The sequence below is a fragment of the Nannobrachium achirus genome, assembly GCF_963921795.1.
Source record: "Nannobrachium achirus genome assembly, chromosome: 2".
Lineage (NCBI taxonomy): Eukaryota > Metazoa > Chordata > Actinopteri > Myctophiformes > Myctophidae > Nannobrachium > Nannobrachium achirus.
In genome coordinates this window covers 20581811-20607319 of record NC_137811.1, presented here as the reverse complement: position 1 = coordinate 20607319, position 25509 = coordinate 20581811, and the positions used below count along the sequence as shown (strand labels likewise).

The 25509-nt window shown below is 43.3% G+C and overlaps 1 protein-coding gene across 2 annotated transcripts; it reads right to left on the bottom strand.

Moving 5' to 3' along the window:
* Positions 1 to 2130: 2130 nt before the first annotated feature.
* cep85 (centrosomal protein 85) lies at positions 2131 to 25074 on the bottom strand. Of its 2 annotated transcripts, XM_080749618.1 has the most exons (15): positions 24982 to 25074; positions 23670 to 23728; positions 23391 to 23516; positions 17901 to 18099; positions 16812 to 17457; positions 15043 to 15173; positions 14358 to 14475; positions 12900 to 13085; positions 11154 to 11306; positions 9372 to 9526; positions 8800 to 8917; positions 6518 to 6568; positions 6312 to 6419; positions 5428 to 5680; positions 2131 to 4161 (listed from the first exon to the last, which is right to left on the bottom strand). In XM_080749618.1, the coding sequence occupies exons 2-15, from the start codon at positions 23707 to 23709 to the stop codon at positions 3998 to 4000; spliced, it is 2448 nt and encodes an 815-aa protein (XP_080605744.1). In that variant the 5' UTR covers positions 23710 to 23728; positions 24982 to 25074; the 3' UTR covers positions 2131 to 3997. The 2 variants fall into 2 exon arrangements, with proteins under 2 accessions (XP_080605744.1, XP_080605745.1); XM_080749619.1 differs by lacking the exons at positions 23391 to 23516; positions 23670 to 23728; positions 24982 to 25074 and adding an exon at positions 20208 to 20343.
* Between the last annotated feature and the right edge of the window lie 435 nt (positions 25075 to 25509).

Sequence of the window (25509 nt, the reverse complement as noted above, 5' to 3'; positions counted from 1 at the left end):
GCCCCAGCTTCCTTAAAGTTAAAGCTCCAAACAGCCCAAAACAAACTAATTAGGGTTGTGCTTGGTCTCCCTCCTCAGACCCACCTTACCGATCATCACCACGAAAGTGTGGGATGGCTCAAAGTAGCTGACAGAGTACAGCATCTTGCAATGGGCCTGGTGTACAAGATACACTACACCTCCAAAATTCCCATGTACCTGACAAACTACTTCTTAAAGGTCAAGGATGTTCACGATCACAACACCAGAGGCAGCTCCACTAATCATCATCAACGTAGATTTAACACTAAACAAGGCTCTAACTCGTTCTCCTGCTACACCATCAACATGTGGAACGCCCTTCCACAAGCCCTAAAGGAGAGCAAATCCCTAGCCTCCTTCAAAATTGGTATGAAAAGTCACCTTCAGACAGCTGCTACCCGTGACTTGTAAATAGACTAAGCCCCCATGCTCCCCCCCCCCCCCTTTTTTTTTCTCTTTTTCTGCCTTTGTATTTGATGTTATGCTTTTGAAACTGATATTATCCTAGATAAAGTACTATGTTCTATCTGTCTGTCTTTCAATGTTATATGAGATACTTAAAGTGTGGTTCCTGTGGAAATAAGCCTTGGCTTTCTAGGATCTCCTTTTAGTTGACCTTGTACCAGTGATTTGTACTGTCATGAAACTGTACTTTTTTCTATTGCAAACTTCTAATAAATTCTTCAATCAATCAATCAAGACCCACCGGAAAATATTCTCAAATTATTAAAGAGCTGCAGAGATCGGGAGACTCCACTTCAAATCCAATCTTAAAATAATAACCGAAACTAGAAAGATGCATTCATGGGAAATTGCAAGTGTGGTTGCCGTGAAGTGAGTCATTGCAAATTAATTCCATTGATCCTATGGGGGAAATAAATCACTAATAAATTAATGTCCATATAGGCTATGGAGATCTGTGTCAGTCCTTGTCGCTTTTATGCCCATATATGAAGATCCCTGATCAATATTAAGCCTGTATCTTGGATTACCCATATATGGACATACTGGTTGAATCTGCATTTTCCCATTTGGCTTTCACGTCAGTCTCATGTGGTCTATGATGTCAGTCATCTCCATGTTTGGGCAGAGTAAAATGTTTGCATTTTCCCATTCAAGTCAATGGAGAAAATGAATTCACGAATAAATGTATATATGTAAATTAAACTATACATAATGTATCTCTTAGCAAAATGCAAGCAGATGAGTCCCGATGAAGCCGGTTGATTTGACATATGGCCCAAGTGCATGCCACCAGAACTGTGGGAGGAGTAGCGCGGCAAAATAATATCTGGAAAGATGGAAGATGGAATAAAGAAAGTGGGACAAGTGCCCTGTTAGGGCAACCACACTAAATAGCCTGTCTACAAGCTCAGAGCTTGTAGATCGGCTTCTTCTGTGCAAAATGCTTGCTGGCTTCTATGGAATCCAAAACCAATCGTGGCGATCTTTAATCCATGGGTAGATTAATTCAATTCAAATAATTGCAGATCAGTTTGGGTCTGCCGGAGGTCAGGCCTGGTTTCAATTGAAACGGATGAAACATGGCTAAGGGCTCCTTTGCAGAGAAGAGAGAATAGTTATCAATAATGAATGTAATAAAATACATTTAAACCAATGGGCAAGACGCGAGTATTGAAAACCATCTTTATTTCTACAGTCAAAGACAAAGAAATATGAAAATATAAACATCTTTTCCATTTTTGCAAAAAAAGAGAAGAAAAACAATCTGAGATGTTGGAACATGCAGTAGTAGTTGGCTTTCTAAAAAATAAAGACTTGGCATTCCTGCTCACCTGCAGCTTATTATGTAAGGCTTGTTAAATGAGCGAGATGTCACAGTAATAAATTAGGACAAAAAAATGCTTTTTACATTACACTTGTGAACAAACAAAAATGAAAAACAATACTGCAGGATATTGTAGCGTTCAGTCATTAGTGTCCATCAAACTGGATGTCAGACATAAAATCAACCTTGAAATATAAAGTCTGCCATGCTTTTGGAGCAGCGGTTCTCAGAAACGTTTTAATCTCAAAGACCCCCCCACCCACCCATATAACTCTCAAGAGTTACAGACCTTTAAGGGTCTGTTTAGAACCCCTTTTGAACCTCATTTTGAGAACCACCGTTCTACCGAATCTACAAAAAACCTGCCTGCTACAACTCATTTTAAGTGGAAATCATTCAGCAACTTGGGTTTACAACAGTGTAAAGGCCTTAACTCTAGCTAAGTCACGAAGCCAAGACAAAAGTATCCATAACAGTCAAAAGGCAAGGAATGTATTGATTGTTTTGCTGCTTGATAGACCAAGTAAGGTCAACGTCAAAAGGGAGACGGCGGCGGATATAGCGCTCTGTGGTGACTTGGTCTAAATGCATTGGTATCGTGGCTGTGACAACAGCACAGTAAAGGCACAGGTTGACATTCATCATTGAAAGAGAGCCTCCGAAAGGAAAAACATTCATAGAGCTGTTTTCGAACAGTCCCTTTGACCGCACTACTGCAGTAGGCCTATTGGTGTCAGTTGCTTTAGTCTTATAGCCCATATTATGTACAATCCCCAGGGTTTAAAATTTACCTCAGTGCACATTTGTACACCATCTTGAGTTACAAATGGATACATTGACACTTGGAGGATTTGTACTGTGAACCGTTGTTACTCCACCCGACATCACAATCCAACGTTACAGTGCCCACCATTTTAAATAATGGCTTTGTCAGTAACATTACCCGGTCTATTAGGGCTGTTCACAACAAGCACTACAACTACACGACAATAACGTATTGTTCACCACTGTCTTGGTTATAGTTGTTGTGGGAACTCTGCCATCCACTTGAGTTTTGTTTATTAGTGGTTGGCGTGAACAGCCCCTAAGTCAATCAAAAACACACATCAAAATAGTTTCAGTTGATTGTCAACCACATCCTGGATTATCTCCCCCCCTAAGAGGGAAAGTAAGGTTTTAAATAAATTACAAAGGTTTATACTTGCACAAACGCCCGTTCACCAGAAAAAAAAGTGGACGAGTGTTTGCCAACAACAGACACAAAAACGTCATAATGAAAAAAATAAAATAATCAAATAAAAAACACACCTCACACACGCAAACCTACATTATGCTACAAATATCAAGTATTAAGAGTTCAGCTTTTCCACTGATTGCTAAAACTTGCTGAGATTAGCGTTGTGACGAGGACGAGGAGACGTCCCATTTGACAACCTCTGTCCCGTCCCAGATCAGAGCTCAGTCCTCCGTCTGTCATTCAGGTACTGGTCGCTGGCGCCCAAATTCAAATGGATTTAGCCGCGGACGCCCATCTGAAAATATGGGGGTTTGGGTTGTTAACCCATTTAGGCCTAGAATTAGAAGGATTCAAAAGACACTTATAGAATCGGGTCAAAATTCTAATGTTCACGACTTTTCAAAAATAGCAGATCTACGAGCTCGCAGCGCGGCACTCGGTGCCGCGCTGTGAGCTTGTATATCTGCTATTTTTCAATAGTTAAAGCATAAAATAATGATACACAAAATGTGTACCCGTTCTAAATGGGTTAAAATGTTTAAAACATATTTTTTGAAATAGCCAATGTATATAGGGGTTTAAGTAGTTAAAATGTATTTTGCCGCTACGTTTAAGACCACCAGTTTGAGAACCAATGTTCTAGAAGCTGATGAGTTGAGAGGGGGTTTTCTCTTCTTTTTAGAGGATGGACTTCTGGGTAATGCAGTTCTCTGCCATGTCCAGTGCACAGCGGTCAAGAGACTATGGAGGATGGACTACTGGGTAATGCAGTTCTCTCCCATGTCCTGTGCATAGCGGTCAAGACACTATGGAGGATGGACTACTGGGTAATGCAGTTCTCTCCCATGTCCTGTGCACAGCGGTCAAGACACTATGGAGGATGGACTTCTGGGTAATGCAGTTCTCTGCAATGTCCAGTGCACAGCAGTCAAGACACTATGGAGGATGGACTACTGGGTAATGCAGTTCTCTCCCATGTCCTGTGCATAGCGGTCAGAAACTATGGTGCGCAGTTCCTCCACGTCTTGTCGGAGCTGGCGGGCGTCAGCCAGCTTCTTCTGTAACACCTCTGGACTGAGCCAGTCCTCCACACATTCTTCAATGGGAGGCGGTGCTGTGAAGAGAACACAAGCATTCACTTAACTTCTTTATTTTATTCATCTTATCTCTTTTAGCATTGTTTTAAAACAGTGCTTCTCAAACTTTTAAATTTCAAGGTCTCCCCTTAACTCTGACAGTATACGAATGTACAATGTCAGAGTTACAGACTTGTATGGGTCAATTTAGACCCCCATAAAGTCCCTGGAATCCACTTTGAGAACCACTGTTTTAGAACATATATTAGGGCTGTACCACCAGGCTCTAAAAATGTCCAAGTCAAGACTGATCAGGTAGCTGAATCATTGATGAACCAATCCCACAATGACACAGACCATGGTGATCAAAGCCTGCACGTAACGATTTTTTAGGGTATATCAAAAGAATATTTATGATATTCTCATCGCCGTACTTGTAAACAGTTTTATAAAAGCAATAATCCAGGCGAGGCCATGGATTAGTTACCGCGATTTTACAAAGACTTGTTGTGCTTCCTACACCTCTTATTACCCGTTTGTAGAATCCACAGAGGAAAAATGTGCTTTTGCACACCAACAGAGGCCTTGAACTTGACAAGTGGAAAAATGGAGGAGTCCCGCACATTGTCTTCACTTACAACACATTTATTGGTAGGCAACGTTTCAGTCACTCAGACCTTCATCAGGGATGCCTGATGAAGGTCTGAGTGACCGAAACCTTGCCTACAAATACATTTGTTGTACAAGTGAAGACCGTGTGTGGGACTCCTCCATTTTTCCAAAATCCAAAGTAAACCACGACCTCTAGTGGCTGAATGCTTTAATAAATCAGCGGTTCTCAACCTTTAAAGGCTGCGACCTCCCAAATAATCATATTTTAACTGGGGACCCCCCCCCCCCCACCCCCACCCTGACGAGCACTAAGAGTTGAGGCATTACATTTTGTATTAACACGGTTCTATTGTGAAAATAGCAGATCTACATGCTCACAACGCCTCGCAACGCGAGGCGTTGTGAGCATGTAGATCTGCCATTTTAACAATTTCTGCCCCCAATATTTGACAATTTGGTTTTAGAGGTCCATAAATTGTCACTTTTTAGAAATGTGGAGAAAACCTCTATACAGTTAAACTTTATGTTGGTTTGTTCACTATTGAGTGAGAAAACAACATTGCACATTAAGTTAATCATCTGGGGACCCCCCCAAAAATTATTTGGGGACCCACAGGTTGAGAACCACTGTAATAAATCACGGCAAAGAGCCAAATGAAAACATCCGCTCCAGGGAGTGGATGGCCGCTTACAGGTGATGCCAAGCAGCAGGGAGAGGTTGGGGTCTCGGCCCTGGGCCCTCTGGGTCAGCACGTTGCACAGGGAGCGCAGGTCGCCCAGGCAGGAGGACATCTCCCCGTGCAGCCTCTGGGTGAGGCGGGCCCCGCAGGGCTGCATGGTGCTGCCAGAGGCCTGGCTCAGGTTCAGGTTCCTCCAGTCCGGGTCTCCCATCTGCTCCTGCAGGGTCAGGTTCTGATCCAGCAGATCCTGGTTCTGGCCCGACAGCTGGAATGCACGCGGCCAGGGTCAATACAAATACATATAATTTTGGGGGTCCTTCACGTGAAAAGGTTTGAGCACCACTGACACAGTAGTCTCTCAAGAACAGTCTAACTGAGCTCCAGTGAAAGTGAAACGGATATTTTCTTTGACGATGGCTGGCCAGATTGCTGACATAGAAACATAGGTTTTTCAAAAAACCTTAGAAGGATTCAAAAGACACTTATAGAATCGGGTCAAAATTCAAATTTTCATGATTTTTCCAAAAATAGCAGATCTACACGCTCGCAGCGCGGCACTCGGTGCCGCGCTGTGAGCTTGTATATCTGCTATTTTTCAATAGTTAAAGCAGTCAATAATTCTAGGCCTAAATGGGTTAATAGTATAGCAGAATTTGAGAAAGACATTGTGAGGCCAATTTTCCATAAGATAAATGGTTGTTTTATTGTTAAAAACAGATTTGTAGGAATTTTAAATGTTAGGTTTCGGGGGTTAGCGTTAGATTTATGCCTGAGCAAATTTATGCGCCAAAAATTGTTTTTTTTTTTAGACTGACAATTTATGTTTACGCTCTGAAATGTTGACATCCTTACAAGTATAGTCATACGAACGAAACGTGTGTGTGAGTGTCTCTCACCTCCTTCATGGCTGTACGGAGCTGCTGCAGACTCTGTTCTTTTGCATTCACCTCCTCTCTAAGAGCCTGGGAGCTGACCTCCTCCTGGGAAAGCTGCTCCTCCACGTTCTGCTCAAACAAACACACAATCACACACGTCATTTTTCTATGATCGTACTTCATGCCAAAATGTATGTGAACTTCACAAGGAGGAACACAACACGTACCCTGATCTGAGCCCCAAGCTGTTCCATCATCCTCAGCTGTTTCTCAATGACCTGCAAAGGAGAGGAATCAGGCTTTTTGAGACTTCATTTCTTTGGACAAGCATTGCGGTTTCTTTAACCTAACTATATCAACACATTTAGGGGGCCCGTGTCCACAGAACATGGTTTTGTGCTGCCAGCGCCTTTCTGCTATGCATTTCTACGGGAGAAAATGCGCTGGAGCAGACCTCTTCCCAACACTGAGCATGGTGTTTCAGCTCTTTCTGCATCCAGTGGCTTTTGGGGGGTGGAGAAGCTCTGGGCGCCTCGAGTAGAAAATAGTTCAAATTTAAACGGGAGAGGAGTGCTGTGTGACGCTGTAGCAGACCTGCCAACCCTGGCAAATTTTTTTGAGTACTCATGCGCGGGCACGAAGTGCCCGCGCGGCGCCCGCAGCGCCCGCGCAGCGCCCGCGTTGCAATTTTTGTTGTTTTCCCGCACAAAACAGCGTATATTTTGGGGGGTTCCATGCACCTTTTTGGGTGGGACCTTTACAGTTATGTTAACAAAATTTCACACCAGAAATGTAGCACATTGCATGTCTTGACTTACACTAATAGGAGGAGGCAAGATGTTAGAACAACCTTTTAAATAAAAATGCCATTTGGTCAGGAGAAAAAGTAGGCTAGTATTACCAGGCAATACAGTAATGTTGCTTTGGCAATATTGTTGACAAATCTTTAATAAAATATACTAACTGCACTTGCTCAGAGTTAGTTAACAATAGACTAGCAAAACAGTCTCACCAGTGACTTAATGAATGAACATACATCAACATAATCATGTTATTCAAATAGCAAAATAGCTTTACATTGTCAGGTAGGCTATTTACCTTTAAATATTTACCTGTGTCTTTGTTAAACATTGTTCATTGAGCAGCCTAAATAAAACCACCTTTCTATGCATGATTTGCATTAAGTTGAAAGTATTCAACTCATGTAGGTTTCTATTCCATCCATTAATTGATATATAGGCCTACATTGTGTATAGATCACATACAGCCTAGTCTGTATATTCATTCATATAGGCTGTAGGCTACTCATTGTTGATACTGATAGACCATTAATGTCATTCATATATTCACAGGTGATAAATGTGTTCACTGTTAATGTTTTTGACAATACACATAGGCCTAATTCATTCATTCATTCATACTCGATGGGTCACACGTTTTGACATTTTCCGACTGGTTGCTCGCTGCAAAACCGTCGTATGACGAAGTATAACTCCAGGCGGACCGGAGCAGCTCGTTGTTTCGTTTCACCAGCGTCGCCAGATAGGGTTAGGTTAGGCATAGTACAAGATTTCACCAATTCTCACCATCGTGGCTGCTATGACATGTGAATTCACCTCAGAGGAGGGTTTTAAAAGTTTATTACCTGTTAGACTCGTTGGCAGCACTACAGGGCGAACAGTCGCTGTGCATCGACTCGCGCAACACCACGGCCCTTCTCCGTATCATCTTCTTTATACATTAATCTGATTAATATCGCCGTTATGTATCCGATCGATAACTCGTCTGCGTCGCTGTGAGATGCGTGCATGCTGAACTAAACCAAAACCTTCTTCTATAACTCTATTACCAAAACAAACAGTCCGCCAATCATTCTTCTTCTGTCGATAAAACGAGCATCGCTTCCGTTCTAGTGCTCCCCAGCGCCATGCGCCCCATTCACACACCATTCATGTGGTGCCTGGGAGGAACTACACGGCATGGAGCAAAAATGTTTGCCTCACTTTACCATCACCCGATAATGCGTAGCCGTTAGAGGAGTTTGCGTACCTGCGTACAGAGACTAAAAATGCGTGCTTACTACGCAAAATGCGTATGGGTTGGCAGGTCTGCTGTAGTATGATCAAGTAGGGTGCCACGGTAATTTACGAAAAAAAAAACACAAAAAGTTAGAATATGGCGATAAGAGGTTTCTGCCCGACAGCAACGATATCCAAAGCACTCGGTTGTTAAAAAAATGTTTAAAAAATACAGTTTATTGTGTGTTGGTTCTCATGTCAGGGCTCTTTCGTGTGGTCCAGTGTTTCTCAAAGTAGATACCAGGGACTCTGTGGGTTCCTTTAGGGTGGTCTAAATTGACCCATACAAGTCTATAATTCTGACAGTGTACAAATGGAACCAAATGAACCCCAACAGGTCCATTTGGTTCCATTTGTACACTGTCAGAGTGTCAGAGTTAAGGGGAGACCTTGAAATGTAAAAGTTTGAGAAACACTGATGTGGTGGGTACCTTCTTCAGTCTGTGCTGCTCCTCTCTCAGAACGCTGTTCTCTGCTCGGAGCGTCTCCACGTCCAGGGAGGGCAGCCGCGCTCCGTCCTCCAGACCCTCCTGCACGCGCTCCTGCAAACTGAACAAAACCAAACAACCATTTCATTTAACCCAGTTTTTCTTTTTGTGATGCATCAGGCCACAAGAACCCCCATTTGATCTCCAAGACCCCAGTCGACAAGTACAGTATATAGGGTTTTTAAGTTAACATGTTGGCTGTAGTTGATAGCCCCTTCAACTTGTTACTGAATATTGTGTCTGTAGGGTGAAAACCTCCAAAACTGTTTTCAGGATTCAAATTTAAAAGTAGCAGACGACAAGTTCAAAACAAGTGGATCTGCTACTATTGATGCTTTTGAGTGACGCTATAGTACGATCAAGATCAATTTATTTAAGAAAAACCTCAAAAAAGGTTAGAATATGGAGATAAGAGGTTTCTGCCCGACAGCAAGCAACAATATAAATGAGATGGAACAAACCTAAAGAGAAAGGTGTAGCTTATGGTGCAGTGTGTGTGTGTTGTTGTACTGTACTTGGTAACGGTGGACAGCAGCGTTCTCTCTCTGCATCTCTGCTCCTCCAGCAGAGCTTCCTTCTCTCTGCTCAGCGAGCGGGCCTCCTCCAGACACACCTCCAGCTCCTGAACCTTGCCCTGCAGGTGGGCGGCCCGCTGCTCCACGTCCAGCAGCTGCACACAGCGTTACAACCAGGGATTAAAACCCATTCAGGCCCAGAATTATTGAATGCTTTAACCAGTGAAAAATAGCAGATATACAAGCTCGCAGCGCGGCACCGAGTGCCGCGCTGCGAGCTTGTAGATCTGCTATTTTTGAAGAAGTCGTGAAAATGTGTGCAAATCTTTTGAATATATGTATTTTTAAAGCGAACGTTTGTAACTCAAATTTTGCTTCTGGGGGGGGTCCCTGGAACTAGATGTTTTGAGATGGGGGTCCGTGGCCAAATAAATATCATTTTGGGGGTCCTTCACATGAAAAGGTTTGAGAACCACTGACATAGTAGTTTCTCAAGTACAGACTACCTGAGCTCCAGTGAAGTGAAAAGGACCTTTTCTTTGACGATGGCTAGCCAGATTGCTGACAATAGAAACACAGGTTTTTCATAAACCTTAGAAGGATTCAAAAGACGGGTCAAAATTCTAATTTTCACGATTTAAAAAAAATAGCAGATCTACCTGCTATTTTTCAATAGTTAAGACATAAAATAATGATACACAATACAGTGTAGGTTAAAAGCTAAATAAATATCTCACGACTGAGAGATACCGCATGGCCAATGTGCCTAATGTGAGATTTGTGAAACAGTGTTAGTGAAAGGCGCACCCCAACACTAGCGCTGTTTCCTAAACCACCACCACAAACAAACTGGTGTAAATTGTAATAACGAAATTGCCAGCTTATTGTGTCTAAAAAAAAATATTTAGCCACGCATGCCCCCAACTACTGAAATCAAAATAGTAAAATCGCTAAAACAATAGAAAGAAGAAAATGAAAGCATTTTAACACTCTTCTTTTCTCTAATTACAATCTAAAATATGAACCCTTGTTGTAAAAAAACTAAATTGTCCTTCAACTCTGACAGTGTACAAATGGAACCAAATGGACCCGTTAGGGTTCATTTGGTTCCATTTGTTAGATAGAATATTATTTAAATTTTTCGCTGCACAACATGCTTCCATAGAAGACATGCTGGCTTCTTATGGAATCCAAATCACTGAAAACAGGGGTGGCGACTGAGAACTGTAAAGCCCTTTGCACACAGGCGTGTTTATACGCACGGATAAAACGGACAATTTCATTTTTTTTTTAAGAAAACAATGATTCTCTACAACCTCATGCACACCGGATCCGAATTAGCCGTGCGACGAGTGGCTGCGGCTGTGCGTTTTTTTCTCGATCGAACCCAGTTCGATTTGTGCATCTTGTCGCATGCGGTAAAAAACTCATCACTCTTTTCGGGATTCGCAGCACCGACTCCGCACAGCATTGCACACCAAATCCAATGCGTTTTATTCATACAGCAAACGAAAAAAAAAAAAAAAAAAAAAAAAAAGCAACTGTCCTGTGTGCAAAGGGCTTAATCCATGCGTTATAACATGCATCAATCAGTCTCCATACACTACAGCATATACTGTACTACAGCAGAGGCCGAGAACAATAGGATGTGGTCAGTTAGGATGCAGGACACTGGTCCTTGAGGGAGTTCCAGCTAAATGAGGAGTTCCAGCTAAATGAGGAACCAACACCCCTGGTTATGTAACTCAGAGAGGGTAGAAATGGAACCAAATGGACCCTGACCTGCTTGTTCTGGTGCTGGTAGTCCTCCATGGTGGGCAGGTCGGCCAGGTAGCGCTCCAGAGTCTCGATGCGCTGCTGCCTCTCTCGGTTCTGCTCCGTCTCCTTCTGACACTTCTTCTTCAGGTTGTTGATGTGCTTGTCCCGACTGCGGATCTGCAGACACACCACGCCAAAACCACCACGTTATAGTTCCACCACGGTCAAGTTCTCTCACTGGCGTTCAGGGGCGTCACAAGGGGGGGGGGGGGGGGGGGGGGGGAGGTGGGACTGAGTTACTAGGGTCCAAGGTGGAGGGGCTTTAATTATTTTATATACTTTAGCTATTGAAAAATAGCAGATATACAAGCTCACAGCGCGGCACCGAGTGCCGTGCTGCGAGCTTGTAGATCTGCTATTTTTGAAAAGTCGTGAAAATGTGTGCAAATCTTTGAATATATGTTTTGCTTCTGGGGGGGTCCCTGGAATAAAATATTTTGAGATGGGGATCCGTGGCCAAATACATATAATTTTGGGGGTCCTTCACATGAAAAAGGTTTGAGCACCACTGACATAGAAACTTTTTTCTTTTTTCAAAAAACCTTAGAAGGATTTGAAATATTCAAAGACATGCACAAGTTTTCACGATTTTTCTAAAATATCAGATCTACAAGCTCGCAGCGCGCTGTGAGCTTGTATACCTGCTATTTTTCAATAGTTAAAGCACAAAATAATTGAAGTGAATCCTTGTACCCCGGGCCCAGAATTTGGTGTGACACCCCTGCTGGCGTTAACAAACTTTCAATCTGGCGTTCCTATTCTGGCCATGTCATTATAGGTGATAAAAAAAATAGCCGACAAGCTTACAACGTGACGCATCTTGTAGACTCGTTGATGGCTATTTTAGCTATTTGTCGCATGATAAAGTATTTTGGGGTTGAAGACTGATGAAACCCTAGGCGGATATAGTTTCTGTTCCAGTTCAGTTTAGGAACTGCAGCAGTACGACAGTATGTCACAGCGACAGTATACCGTCCAGTCCACAGGATTTGTGTCGCAAATGAGCCTCCGTAGTGGACTACGGTGACTCAAAGGGGACCTTGGATGACGTCACATCACAGGAGAAAACTGGTTCGGCAAGACTTCAGGAAGTACAAACACTGTGGACACTATACTGTCGTCGGGAATGACACATACTGTATATACACACCCAGAAAAAAAAGCATTACAAAAAGAGATACAAATAAGCGATTTAGCGCTGTTCCCCACCGCACGTGATCGGAGCTGCGGTGGACTTGAGATAAAAATAAATAAAAATAAAACTCGTCCTGGGATTTGACAACATCAGATTACGGTAATTAATCCATTAAGACCTGAGGCCGATTCTAAAAATGTCTTCTAAATCCTTCTAAGATTTTTGAAAAACATATGTTTCAATGATCCAAGGTGCTCAAACCTATTAGTGTCAAGGACCCCTAGAATTATATGTATTTGGCCGCTGATCCCCATCTCAAAATATTTTGTTCCAGGGACCCCGAGAAAGAAAGAAATCGAGTTACAAATGTTCGCTTTAAAAACTATTATATTCAAAGATTAGCACACATTTTCGTGATTTTTCAAAAACAGCAGATCTACAAGCTCATAGCGTGGCACTCGGTGTGGCGCTATGAACTTGTATATCTGCTGTTTTTGAATATCTAAAGTATAAATAGTTAAAGTGGTGCAAATGTCTGGAATTCTCCTTAGTGGATATGTCACATGTGTGCCCACCCTCTCCTCCTGTTTCTTCATCTCCTCGGCGTGTCGCTCGGCGGTCTCCTTCAGGCCGTCGGTCAGACGGCGCGTCTCAGCCTCCACGGAGCCCAGCCGCCTCTCGGCCTCGGCCTTCTCCAGGGCCGCACAGTCCGTCCGCTCTGCAAACTGAGCCCTCAGGAAGGCATTCTCCCTCTGAGCCTCCTGTAACATGACCACCAGGCATTAGGGGAGAGAGAGAGGTTACTACCGCATGAACTTTCAACACCGGCGCCGTTCCGTTTTGACGCCTTGTGTTTAAGAAGAGGTACACGGTGTTCTGAAGCGTGTTACTGTACTCATGTGGTGGACATGAACATGAACCCTTGAGACAAAGTATAGAATGGTCAATTGGGAGACTCAAATTAGTGGAGTCGATATTTGTCGTGAAAGTCATCCCCCCATAAAAAACATAAAATACTAAAGTACAGATGTTAATTAACTCTTATTGTGCCTATCCCGAACTAGTTCGGGATAATTATTAACGTCCTGGGTGCCTATCCCGAACTAGTTCGGCTTTAAAAAAAAAAATTATAATTTGAGCCGGGCCGCCGCCGGCCGTCATCTGTTTACAAGGCCCGCGAGAGCGTCGCGCCGCCGATATTTACCATCCACTCCAATGCAATCCAGGATCTTTAGAGCTCATTTTCTCTGTTCCATGCATATCCATGAGGTGTGCAAGGTTTAATCATGGCTAAATCGCCGAAAATAGGGCTTCTAAAATGCTTGGTAGCCAATAGCTAACTTCAAGCTAACTTCATCCTGTCCCTGTTCATGCACAAAGGAAAGTGTTCAGGCGCGTCATGGCTGCGCACGGCTTGTGCATATACAGCACTTGTCTATGGTGGATTCTATGGCCATTGGGCACCCTCTAGTGGTGAAAAGGTGGCACTGAAAGGGTTAACATCACGACTTAAGTCAGGATTTCAAATCCGACCGTCGAGTGCTTTTCCCGACTTAAGTCGGGATATAACATTTCCTATTGTAAACCGTAGCCTGCGGTACTCTATGGTACCCGGCACTGAAGCAAAAACTCAAATCCCCATAATCTATCGGGAGAAAAGGGAATCAGGAAGTGTAATCCACCGTTGGAAGCAATGGAATGATCTGCAGGAAAATGGCTTCATCTCGGAATCCATCACCAGATCGTGTTCTTGTTTAAAACTAGCCCTTCTCTATGGACCATAAGAAAAGCACGGATGGCAGCGGTTATCATTTTTCTTTACCGGGTGAAAGAAAACTACGAATCGCCGTTCATCCAAATGTAATCGGATTACTTCCGGGACCAGAGGTGCGTTCATGGAGCCCCGAGAAGCAGGTAAAAACACGGAAAAACCATAGCAGAAGTGACTGAATTAATTCATTATATACCTGGCAACCACTGTTAAGTACTAGTACTAAAGTAAATGTCCATTATTAGTGTCCAGGCCAGCTCACCTGCAGTCTCAGCATGCACATGTCTGTGTAGGAGGCACCGCGGCCCATCAGGGCTCCATGGACCTGCAGCTCACTCTCCCTCAGCCTCTGTTCCAGCTGGGTCATGTGCTGCTTCTGTCTGTAACACAACCCAAACGCATTGGAAGTATAGTTAGACTAGCGTTGTTGTCGGGCAGAAATGTCTTGTCTCCATATTTCAACCTTTTTACGTTTGGTAAATTAATCCCCCACCTTTTCCGCACAAGAGAGTAGCATGCAAGTAGCAACAATTCTATTTTTTGCCAAAGATGGAAAGTGAAAGTGGTTTCGTCTGTCTGTGGGTTTTATCGATATTGAATCAATGAAAAAGTACTAACAAAGAGTTTGGGACTAAACAATTACAGCGCATTGAATCTATTGGAATACAGGTTATTCACCCAATTCCGAAAAAGTTTTGGATTAAGTTGTCGACAATAGCCAGATTCGCACTGGATTAGTTTTACCTATGGACCCACTGTGCGAATCGGCCATGTCTGTAAAAAATAAAAGACATTGTGGTATAATAATTACAGGCCACATCACAGAAGTCCTCTGATAAAACTAATCCGGTGCGAATCGACATAAAGACAACAAAACATTTGGAGGTGTGTGTGAATGTTGGATCATTGTCACTGAAGTAGTGTGAAGTCATGTGGACCCTTTTTACCTTTCTATCACAAGCTCCTTCTCCTTCAACAAACCCTCGTTGGCTTTGACCAGAGAGTCCCACTTGCCAGGCTCCAAGTGTGGGGAGGGTGCGTACACGGACGAGAACTGGCCCACCCCAGCGTTCATCAACTATGAACCAAAAGAGAAACAAACCATGAGTACATTACATGTACAGTGCATGTATTCACATGCACAGGGATTAAAGCAAACAAAACATTTTTGTGAGGCCGTCCTGAACTTGTGATTTGTGAAACAGGGTAAAAGAAGTCCTCCACACTAGCTTCCTGAACGAATGGTTATCAAAGTGGGGTCCGGGGACCCCCAGGGGTCCTTGAGGGAGTTCCAGCGGGTACCCAGCTAAGTGATAGTTAGGAACAAAATGGCCCCTTATGGGTCTGTAACTCAGAGCGTACAAATGGAACCAAATGGGTCCATTTGGTATTTTGGTTCCATTTGTACACAAATTAAAATGGTTGAAAATCACTGCTAGAGCCGTAAAAATCTTCCTCTTATGGGGGCCCTGGCATATCTTTTCAAATGGGGGTCTAATAAGTGTCAAATTTGAGGGTCCTTGACATGAAAAGGTTTGAGAACCACCGTCCTAAAAAATTAACACAATTATGAATTATGATTTTTAGGTATTATCATTCAAATTGATGGTATCCACCTTTGCTTTTATGAAGGGTTTCATGTAATATGCTTCTGAACATCAATTTACAATTTCAGCAATAGAACATGTATTGTTCTACCCATTCTAATACACTTTACAAGCTCATTAAAATGGTAGCAGTCGTGGCGGCTGACAACTGAAATCCATGCATGTGGAATGCAAAGTAAAAAACCCACAGTGAATGGCATCAAAAGAGATTCATTCAGCACAAGTACATCTGCATAATACACTGGTTTAATGTTTCCACTCCCCCATGCTGCAGTGGAGAGTAGGAGCGAGTTCATAGTAAAGGTTAATGTATGACAGGAATTCCACTCAGTGTCTGACTGGTGCAAGACGATACTTATATTATGTCATACAAACATACTACTGAATATTATTATTATTATTATTACACACACACACACACACACACACACACACACACACACACACACACACACACACACACACACACACACACACACACACACACACACACACACACACACACACACACACACACACACACACACACACACACACACACACACACACACACACACACACACACACACACACACACACACACTAGTGTTAGTACATGTGTTGAACAGATGTGTAATAGAATGTCATCTGAACTTTTCACACTGGCAGCCCAAATCAGATTGGAATCAGAACAGTAAAATCTGAACAGTAAAAAAATAAAAATAAAGAAAACACAGATTTTAACGCAAAACATTTGAACCACATTCTTACGTTCATTGAAAAATGACTAAAATCTGATGTCTAAAGAAGTGACCCACACTGGAGACTTGGAAACTCAAGCCTGATTTCTATAGCAGGAAAATAGCAGGTCTACAAGCTCACAACGCGTTGCATCGAAACTGTAGTGAACATGTAGATCTGCTATTTTCAGCAATGTCTGTCTGTATACACAAATCCAATCTGAACACTTGCAAATAACAGTGTGGATCAGTCAGTCCTAAAGATTGTATTGGAGAAACCAATCGTTATTTGCCTGCAGTCTGAATAAAATAAACCTTGGTGTTTTTCTGCAGTATCGCTGCAGTAGCTTAGTAGTTTAGACTTTAACGTCCTGCTGTGCTGCAACACACCTGCATTTGCTCCACCTGCAGGCGCAGGCTCTCCAGCTGTTGCTTCTGCTGCTGCTGCTGCTGCCAGCTGGGCAGCTCGCCGCCACATCTGTCCTGCTGCAACAAGGGCTCGTAGCCCTTGGCCCCCGCGTGGTCCCTCAGCATGGCCTGCGTCTGCAGCGGCCCCAGGGAGCCTGGATAGACCCCTGACGACGCAGCCATGCCGGGATGGCCGCCTCTCTGCATGCAGCCCGGGTCGGACGTCAACGGAAGGCCCGGCCTGGCCTCCGGGAGGACCTTATAGGAATGCTCCATAGCTCCTCCTCCTCCTCCACATCCTCCTCCTCTGTAGGCGTCTGGGATGCACTCGGTCGAGTCGAGCCCGGTCATCTGCAGCCTGAGTCGGACGTCGGGGCACAGACTCCCCAGCAGGGCCGACTGGTTCATGGTGGGCTCCATGGCGGGAGTGTCGAACCTCTGGGCCTCGCCCAGGTGCGTCTGGTCGCCCGTGGGGAACAGGGAGTGGTCCAGGCCGTTGACCAGGCTGCGGTAGCGGCTCAGGCAGTCCGGCTTGGGCCCCAGGGGATCCGCTCCGCCCGCGCCCCCCGACTGGGCGTCCAGGTTGGGCGAGGACGCCGACTTGGAGAGGGAGGACTTGGAGCTGGGGCTGTCAAGTCACCATCATGACACATGTCACACAAATGATTGCCATCAACGACTTGAATTGTGTTTTTCACATTGAACCTTGTGTAAATAGAAATTAAGTTTCTGTATGCCTTTTGTTTTAAACAAATTGCACAGGGCAGATATGACTAAATAAAGAAATTAGTGACAAATAAAGAAATTAGTGACAATTGACCATTACCAACAACCGTCCAAAACGATGTAATATACCAGTCATATTTTTATACAAGAACTTCTTGTATAAAAATATGACATGCATAGTACATCGTTTGAATGTTCAAACATAGCTGATCTATAAGCTTGTAGATCGGCCATTTTCATTATTTTTCCAACAGATGAAATCATAACGGAAGAACGGAAACGATTCTGACGATTGTGAAAATGAATAGCGGTTATCAGGAGACTATGTAATTAACCAAGGCTTACTTGGAGCTGGCGCCGCTGGAGGTTCTGGAGCCAGAGGAAGGCCTGTGAGGGTCAGCCGAGGCCTGGGCCTCTTCTTTGGTGCGGGACTGAGGCTTGGAGGCCGGGGCTCCGGCCGTGGACGGCATGACATGTGCGGTAGGGATGGGGATCTGACTGCGGATGGGCAGGAAGGACGGGCTGCTGCGCGTGCTGCAGAAATCTAACAGCCACAGGAGGGAGGGAGAAGGTACACCGTCAACATCTGGAGTGTTCCTTTAACTCAGTGGTTCTCAGTCTTTTCAGGCCGCGACCTCCAAAATAATCATATTTTAACACCCTGACGAGCACTAAGAGATGAGGCATTACATTTTGTATAATACGGTTCTATTGTGAAAATAGCCGATCTATATGCTCACAACGCCGGCATTGTGAGCATATAGATCGGCTATTATCGCAACTTCTGCCTCTAATATTAGACAATTTGGCCACGGTTTAATTTGTCATTTTAGATGTATTAAAAAGTCCTTAAATTGTCACTTTAGAAATGTGCAGATACCCTCTATACACTTAAACTTTATGTTTGTTTGTTTACTGTTGAGCGAGAAAGAAAATGGTTCACATTAAGTTAATCATCTGGGGACCCCCCAAAATAATTTATAATTTGGGGACCCCGACCCACAGGTTGAGAACCACTGCTTTAACTGACAGTGTACACATTGACCCTTTATTATTTTATCATTTTTCACCCAGTGCCAGTTGCCTAAGCTGTAACCCTGGGCTCTGCTCTCCCTCTGCCAACCTGGGGAGGGCCCCGAACTGAGCTCATGCTTCCTTCAGTGCATGAGGAGCGAGCAGACCGCTTCTTATCACCTGACAGGGGGGAGCTTCCCTGTTTGGACGTAGCGCGTGGAAGGAACGTGCTATTCCATGATGACGCGGAGGAGAGAACACGCCCCCAGCGTCCCCCGGCGGGAATTGAACCCAGGAACTTCTAGCTGTGAGGCGACAGCGCACCCCTAATTGACCCTTTATAAAAAAGGAGCACTTCACCCCTTTTCAACCTCATCTATTTTCATAATTGGTCCTCACTAATGCTCTTTAGAAGATTTCCAGCTTCTCACTTTGCATCTCTTGGTGGGCTACGATCGGTTCACAAACCTGCCTAACAATGACATCATAGATGGGGATCCAAAGCCAATACAAGACGAAGATAAGAATGTTCAAAACATAGCCGATAGAAACTCTCTCTTCCTGTAAAGTAAGCATGCTGAAATGGAAACCTTCTTCTTCTTGCATTATTTTTTTTTTAAAGAAGAAAAAAAAAACACGTTTGAAATCTTGTCACCAAACCTGCTTAAAGATTATGTCACTGTGCCTCCTCTGAGACACAGAGTGAGCATGGAAACGATACCATCTTATAATGAGCATTAGTGAGGACCAATTTTATGAAGACATTGAAGATAAATCAAGTGAGACGGTGCTTTTTTCGTTAATTGGTCCAGATAAACACACATATGTAGACAAATACACTTTGACGTTGCCCAACAAAAGTAGAGCAGTTTGGCTAATAGTAGTGGGGATTTAGGGAAGTCCATTTAGCATTTACTCTATTTTCAGGTGGTTATTATGTGGACTAGTAGCAACAGCAGTTTATTATTCTGAGGTGAACATTCAGCAAAAATAGTCAATCTACAAGCTTGCAATCCGTGGCGTTATGAGCCTTTAGATCTCCTATTTTAAGTGCAGATATTTGGTGTAGAGGGGAAAAAAACACATTAGGGGGCCTAGAATAGACCCACACAGGATACTGCGGTCAACTAAGTATATATATGATTTAAGTGGTTAGCAAATAGCAACAAACCAGACCATGACCTAGGCTAGAAGTAGACATCATATAGCCTGTTATAATCAACCCATGTAAATAAACTCAGCAGATAAGCATTTTAAAATAATGCATCAAATGTACAGACCTGTATAAGATATCGCCATACGTGATTCACACTACATAAAAGTGATGGTTGTGCATTTTGCTGCCTGAAGGGTCATTTAACCTAGAAACGCATGACGAGGCAACTCCTTGACACCCTACAAGATTAGACAGGCACCCACAGAGCACACACAGTAGACACCCTGTTTCCAAGAAGTCTGACACAAACCTATTCTGTCCTAATTTCTGAAAAAACAACAAGACAGACTTTCTGTGCACACTACATTACAGTGCCCCGAAGCAAACAGCAAAAGCCAAAACAGGTCCACCTGCCATTCACCACGGCACAAACAGGCACATTGTTAGGTAACGACCACTTAAAAAAAACAGCAGTTACAAACCTGACGGACCTGCGCAAGGCTTCTGACCGGCAGACGCTCACTCCGACACAGCGGCAAACTTAGCCGTGGCATTTTCTTACGTCCGAGGTGAGGAGGTGAGCAGCGGCAGAACGCTTTGAGCCGACACAGAATTCCTCCCTCTGCATTTCTGGGCGGCTACCGATAAGGAACGTGTGGAAGCCTGAAAGCTAAAACTCTTGACAGCCAGACACAGTGGGCAGGCAGCGTGCCCAGAGGAGTATTGTCCTAGCAGAGGAGAATGACCAGTCCAGTCCTGTGCCCGCAGCACTGAGCAACCGCGCACACAAACAGGCACACAGAGGAAAGGTTAGGGGTATTAATAGCCCACCGCCGCTCAAGTTACAGACGGGATCTGTGGGAGCCGCTTATTTAAGCACCTTGCCCCCTCCTCCCAGTCACAGTCACACGTCACACACACACATGTGTGTATGTGTGTGCCTCCGAAAAATATCAAGTCAAGTGAACAGGAGTTTTCTTTTTTTATTATGGGTTCTTTCAGACTACAGCGGATAGTGCTTAGCAACTACCGGGAGGAATAACAATTAGCAAGCATGAGCAAGACGATTCTGGCAACGACATCCAAGTTTCCATGCACAAAAACAAAACAAGGCGAAGACTCGAGATGCTAAAGGAGCCCCAAGGCTCAACTGATTTATGGGACTGGCTGCCTGGAACAAGTCTAAACCACTCTGTCAGTGAGGAAACAGCTAGCAATCTGGCTCATCCTCCTGACAACTTATATAAAGTATAGCCTATAAGACTTTCACTAAAACTTTGAAATGGAATATTGTGAATGCATTGTATTAACCACAAAAGCCCTCTATACTTTGCTGTACGATGAACATGAAAAGCACACAAGATTTCACAACTTCTAGAACATTCTTTTTTTTTTTTTAAATAGGGACACTAGAGTTAATGTGGTTAGTTACCCCTTAAAACACAAAATGGTAAATGGTGCATTTATATAGCCTTTATCGAAGGCGCTTTACAGAGCTTGTGCATTACATTCACCCATTCACACACATTCATACATCGATGGCAGATAGGCCCCAACCTGCTCACCGGGAGCAACTAGGGGTTCAGAGTCTTGCTCAAGGACTCTTCAACACCAACTCTGGGGGCGCCCGGGATCGATCGAAGATAGGCTTGACTAACGTGACCCTTTCAAACTCTGAACTGCACTGTATCACCACAGCCCAACATCATTACAGCTAAAGTAAGACTCAAGACTCGTGTTGCTAAGCACAGTTATCAATTACAACCCCAGAACCAAGCTATACCAGCAGCACGGGCGTACTCGACCGTTGGGTCTAAAAAACAAAGCGTAACCACTTTGCCTTGTAAAAAGAAAAACTGTTATTCATTAATAGAAAGGTCGTACACAGATACCCATAATAGAACACACACAAAATGGATCCACTGAATCTGATGCAACCTTAACTTGACTCCACATTCAACTCATCCTGTTCCCGTTTAAAAAAGCCTGGCAGTACAGAAACACTCTGCATGTAAACCGGTCACATCATGAGTATTAGGGGGCAAGGGTTCCCAGTTTCCATTTAGCCATCCAATCCTAGCATCCGCTCTACCCCACACACCCCGAACACCTAATTAGAGTAAACACCAGAGGTATGAACCAGAGCGATGGGGGCAATTTTGGCTCGGCACATAATCTACCTCTGCAAATCTCCAGAGCATGCTTGGATCATGAGCACATTTCTCACTTTATAAATAGTCAAGAGGCACAACAACACATGGACCAGGAGAAGATGATGTTCCCTTTTTCCAATCACAACACAGAAGGGGAGGGGTGTGTGTGTGTGTGTGTGTGTGTGTGTGTGTGTGTGTGTGTGTGTGTGTGTGTGTGTGTGTGTGTGTGTGTGTGTGTGTGATTTCTCACTGTCTACAAGCACAGCCAGACAAGACATTCCAAGGATGTTCCCCTCATCCCCGACCCCAACTCTGAGATTTATATAGTGTCCATTTAAAAGTTGATCACACTCAGCCTGAAGAACTAACAACTACATAGTAATTGCAATGACTCTGTGTGGGGGAAGCCGACCTTCCCAGTACCTGGAACTTCTGGAAGTGTTTCCCAACCAGGGGTCGGGCGGGGGTCTCCCCCCTTGGGAAGGCACCAAAAGACCACGCATGGGCACTTGTTTGTTTTGAGGTAGCCCAGAATTGTACAAAGATCACAACACAACTTGATTTCATCCACTTTCAACCTGGCATCCCTGTTTTGTGATGTCATTATATGTAAAAAATAATAATAATAAAAGATAGTTAAAAATATTCTAAATGATATATTATATATATATATATATATATATATATATATATATATATATATATTTATTATCAGGCATTGACACTAAGGCTTGCCCACCTGCCCCCGGCAGGTAAATAAAACTTTAGGGCAGGTGGAGTTTACTTTCAGGTTGCCCGACCGGGGCAAGTGCTTGTTTGAGCGGGGAGTGGGGACGCAACCGTCTATAAACACAGCACCAGATATAACGTGCTGTTTTCACTGTTGCTACACTTGAAAATATAAAATAGATTTAAACCCATACAGTCATATTCAATCATAGCTATGTAGGAATTTGGATTAAAAATGAGGTATGACATTTTTTTTAAACGCTCAGTCCCAGGAAGTAAAACAAAATAAGTGTTAAATTGAACGGTGATTAAAATTGTACCTATTATCTTATAATGGACGATTCAATTTACTTTTTGGGCAAGTGGGCATGACCTTTGGGCAAGTAGAACATGACCTGTACTTGCCCGATGGGCAAGTACGCCACCCGATGGGCAAGTGCCTCTGAGACCTTAGTGTCAACCCCTGTACTATTATATTCAAAACGTTTTAGAAATAACAAACAAAAAGCATGCGAGTGGTCCCAGCTTTAGGTTAGTGTAAGAAAAAGGGTCTCCAAAGGAGAAAAGCTTGGGGAACAACAGCTATAACATGACTAGTCTACAGTGAGCCACGGCACATACGAGTAAACAGAGAATATATATGCGTCATCACGGTCTAAATGTGTCTTGCTTTATTAAGCCGCGCTGAGTGAGGAACAAACAATCCTCAAGTTAACCAGCGATAGATACACAATACACCACTCTGCTACAGACAGGCTCCACAGAGCTAGAATAACACGTCACCTTCAGTGCTGTCAGAGGCCGAGGCGCCGAGGCCGGTGTCCCCGCTGTCCGCCGTGCCGGGCCGTCTGCCAAGGCGGCTCTGGTACTTCTCTGACATCGCTGGCGTCTGCCACTCACAGAACCGCACTGAGAAACAAACAATGAAAGCAGTTGGGTCATTCCAATAACATTATTCTAAAAAAGGTGGAGGAGGAAAAAAAGACGCAGTTCCAGCTGAAGTTTGCTGTATCCGTTGTTATAAATTAACATTACATTTCTAAATGTTTTGATTAGTTTTACCTGTGGGCTTGGTTTCCATGTATCTCTGTGGGGCGGTCATTTCACACAATGTCAGCTGACTGCGAAGAAAGGGAAGAAAAATGATGGAGGAATCTATCAGATTCTTCTTTAAGTCTTAAGAGACATTCAACATACATTTAGACTGTTTGATTTCGATGCTATGTGATATTGTACAGCGCCAGCGGTCACACAACTGGTGAGATGACATGAACAACCTTTTACATTTTAAAGGCCCCCAGTTTGATAACATTTCTTTGTTTTTTTAATCTTTGTAGCCCCCAATCTAGCCTAGTGCAGCTAGACTACCCACATACCAATCTACAATGTATAATTATCTGTGTTTATTTAACTGGGTGTTAAAAAGACCCATAAAGAGGGTTCACAACATTCAGACATTGATTGATTGAAGACTTTATTAGAAGTTTGCATAGGAAAAGGTACAGTTTCATGACGGTACAGTTCACTGGTACAAGGTCTACTAAAAGGAGATCCATGAAAAGACTAAGCTTATTTCCACAGGAAACCATTTAAGTATCTCATATAACATTGAAGGACAGACGAATAGAACACAGTACTATGCAGTAGATATGTAAATAAAATAAAATGAAAGAACAAAAAAAAAAAAAAAGTAAGTCTAAACAAACAGTAACAGAAGTCCTCGATTTAGATCTGGTCTGGAATGGACCTCCACTTAACAACATTAATACCAGAAGCACATGCCATGTCAGTGACATGCCTTGTATTACATAATCCACACACACACACACACACACACACACACACACACACAGTCTTGCAGTCCCACCAGGGAATAAAGTACACATTCAATTAGCATGCTAGTGTCTCCTAACATCTCGTTAATTAACAGACTCCTGCACAAACACTATCAGAGTCAGGGGTAAACAAGGACAACTTTGACTTCAGAGCAGCATTGGGATGTCTTTGTTGAAGCCACTCACTCAGTGCTGCAGTGCTAACAGCACAGAGCTACACGGCTAACGAATGCTAGCTGGACATAAAGTTATTGAACGCTGCTCCACGTTGTGTTCTTAACGTTCATTGTTTACATGTCGGGCTTATTGGACTCGTTTAGATTTTAACTTCGCTGACGAACAAACTAAAACAGTGAAATAATGTTATTCAGTTGTTTTTTTCCCCTAACCCACGTCTTAGCTAAGCTTTTTACAGTTAACGCGATTACTTGACTAAACAAAACCCAAGGCAAGTAGTCTTACATTTTTTTTTAAAGAACAAGACGTAAACGACACAATAATAATAAGTAATCGTTATGAAAAACGTGAGGTTACATTACCTTTCATAAAAACAGAATGGTGGTGGTTGTTAAACGGACAGTTTGGAAGGTAAATCTCAGAGCAGAGTGGTTGCCAGCTGGCTCTTGTCTCTCCTCAGATGTTCTCTCACCAACTGTAAAAAGCACACTCTTCTAACTCCAGGGGTGTGCTTGTTTTAGTGTCCAGCGTGTCCCGCAAACTGTTATGTACTTGCTTGGACATACATTTGATCTCCAACTTACAAAAATACACTATTCATATTTTTTCTGGAAATAAAGTTTTTATTTTTTTTACTTTCTTTTTTTGCATTTGTTTTGTAAATCATTTTCTTCTTCTTTTATTTTATTGTAGGAAACGTTTTGTTAATATAGTTATTGTGAATTTGTGATAAAAATGGCCCAACATTTTTTTTTGGAAACTTTTGGAAAACATATTTTTAAACATAAATCTTCTCTTCTGGGGGTCCCTACTGGCACAAAACATTTTCAGACGGGGGTCCAGCCAAATACATTATTATCCACAAGACCACTGCAGTCCATCTAGTCACG

Excerpts from the sequence above, each read along its gene's own strand:
- cep85 (XM_080749618.1), bottom strand. The coding sequence starts at position 23,709 with ATGACCGCCCCACAGAGATACATGGAAACCAAGCCCACAG. Across the intron at positions 17,458-17,900 it reads TCCAGCGGCGCCAGCTCCAA|CCCCAGCTCCAAGTCCTCCC; the intron begins GTAAGCCTTGGT and ends GTGACTTGACAG. Across the intron at positions 14,476-15,042 it reads AAGGAGCTTGTGATAGAAAG|ACAGAAGCAGCACATGACCC; the intron begins GTAAAAAGGGTC and ends GTTGTGTTACAG.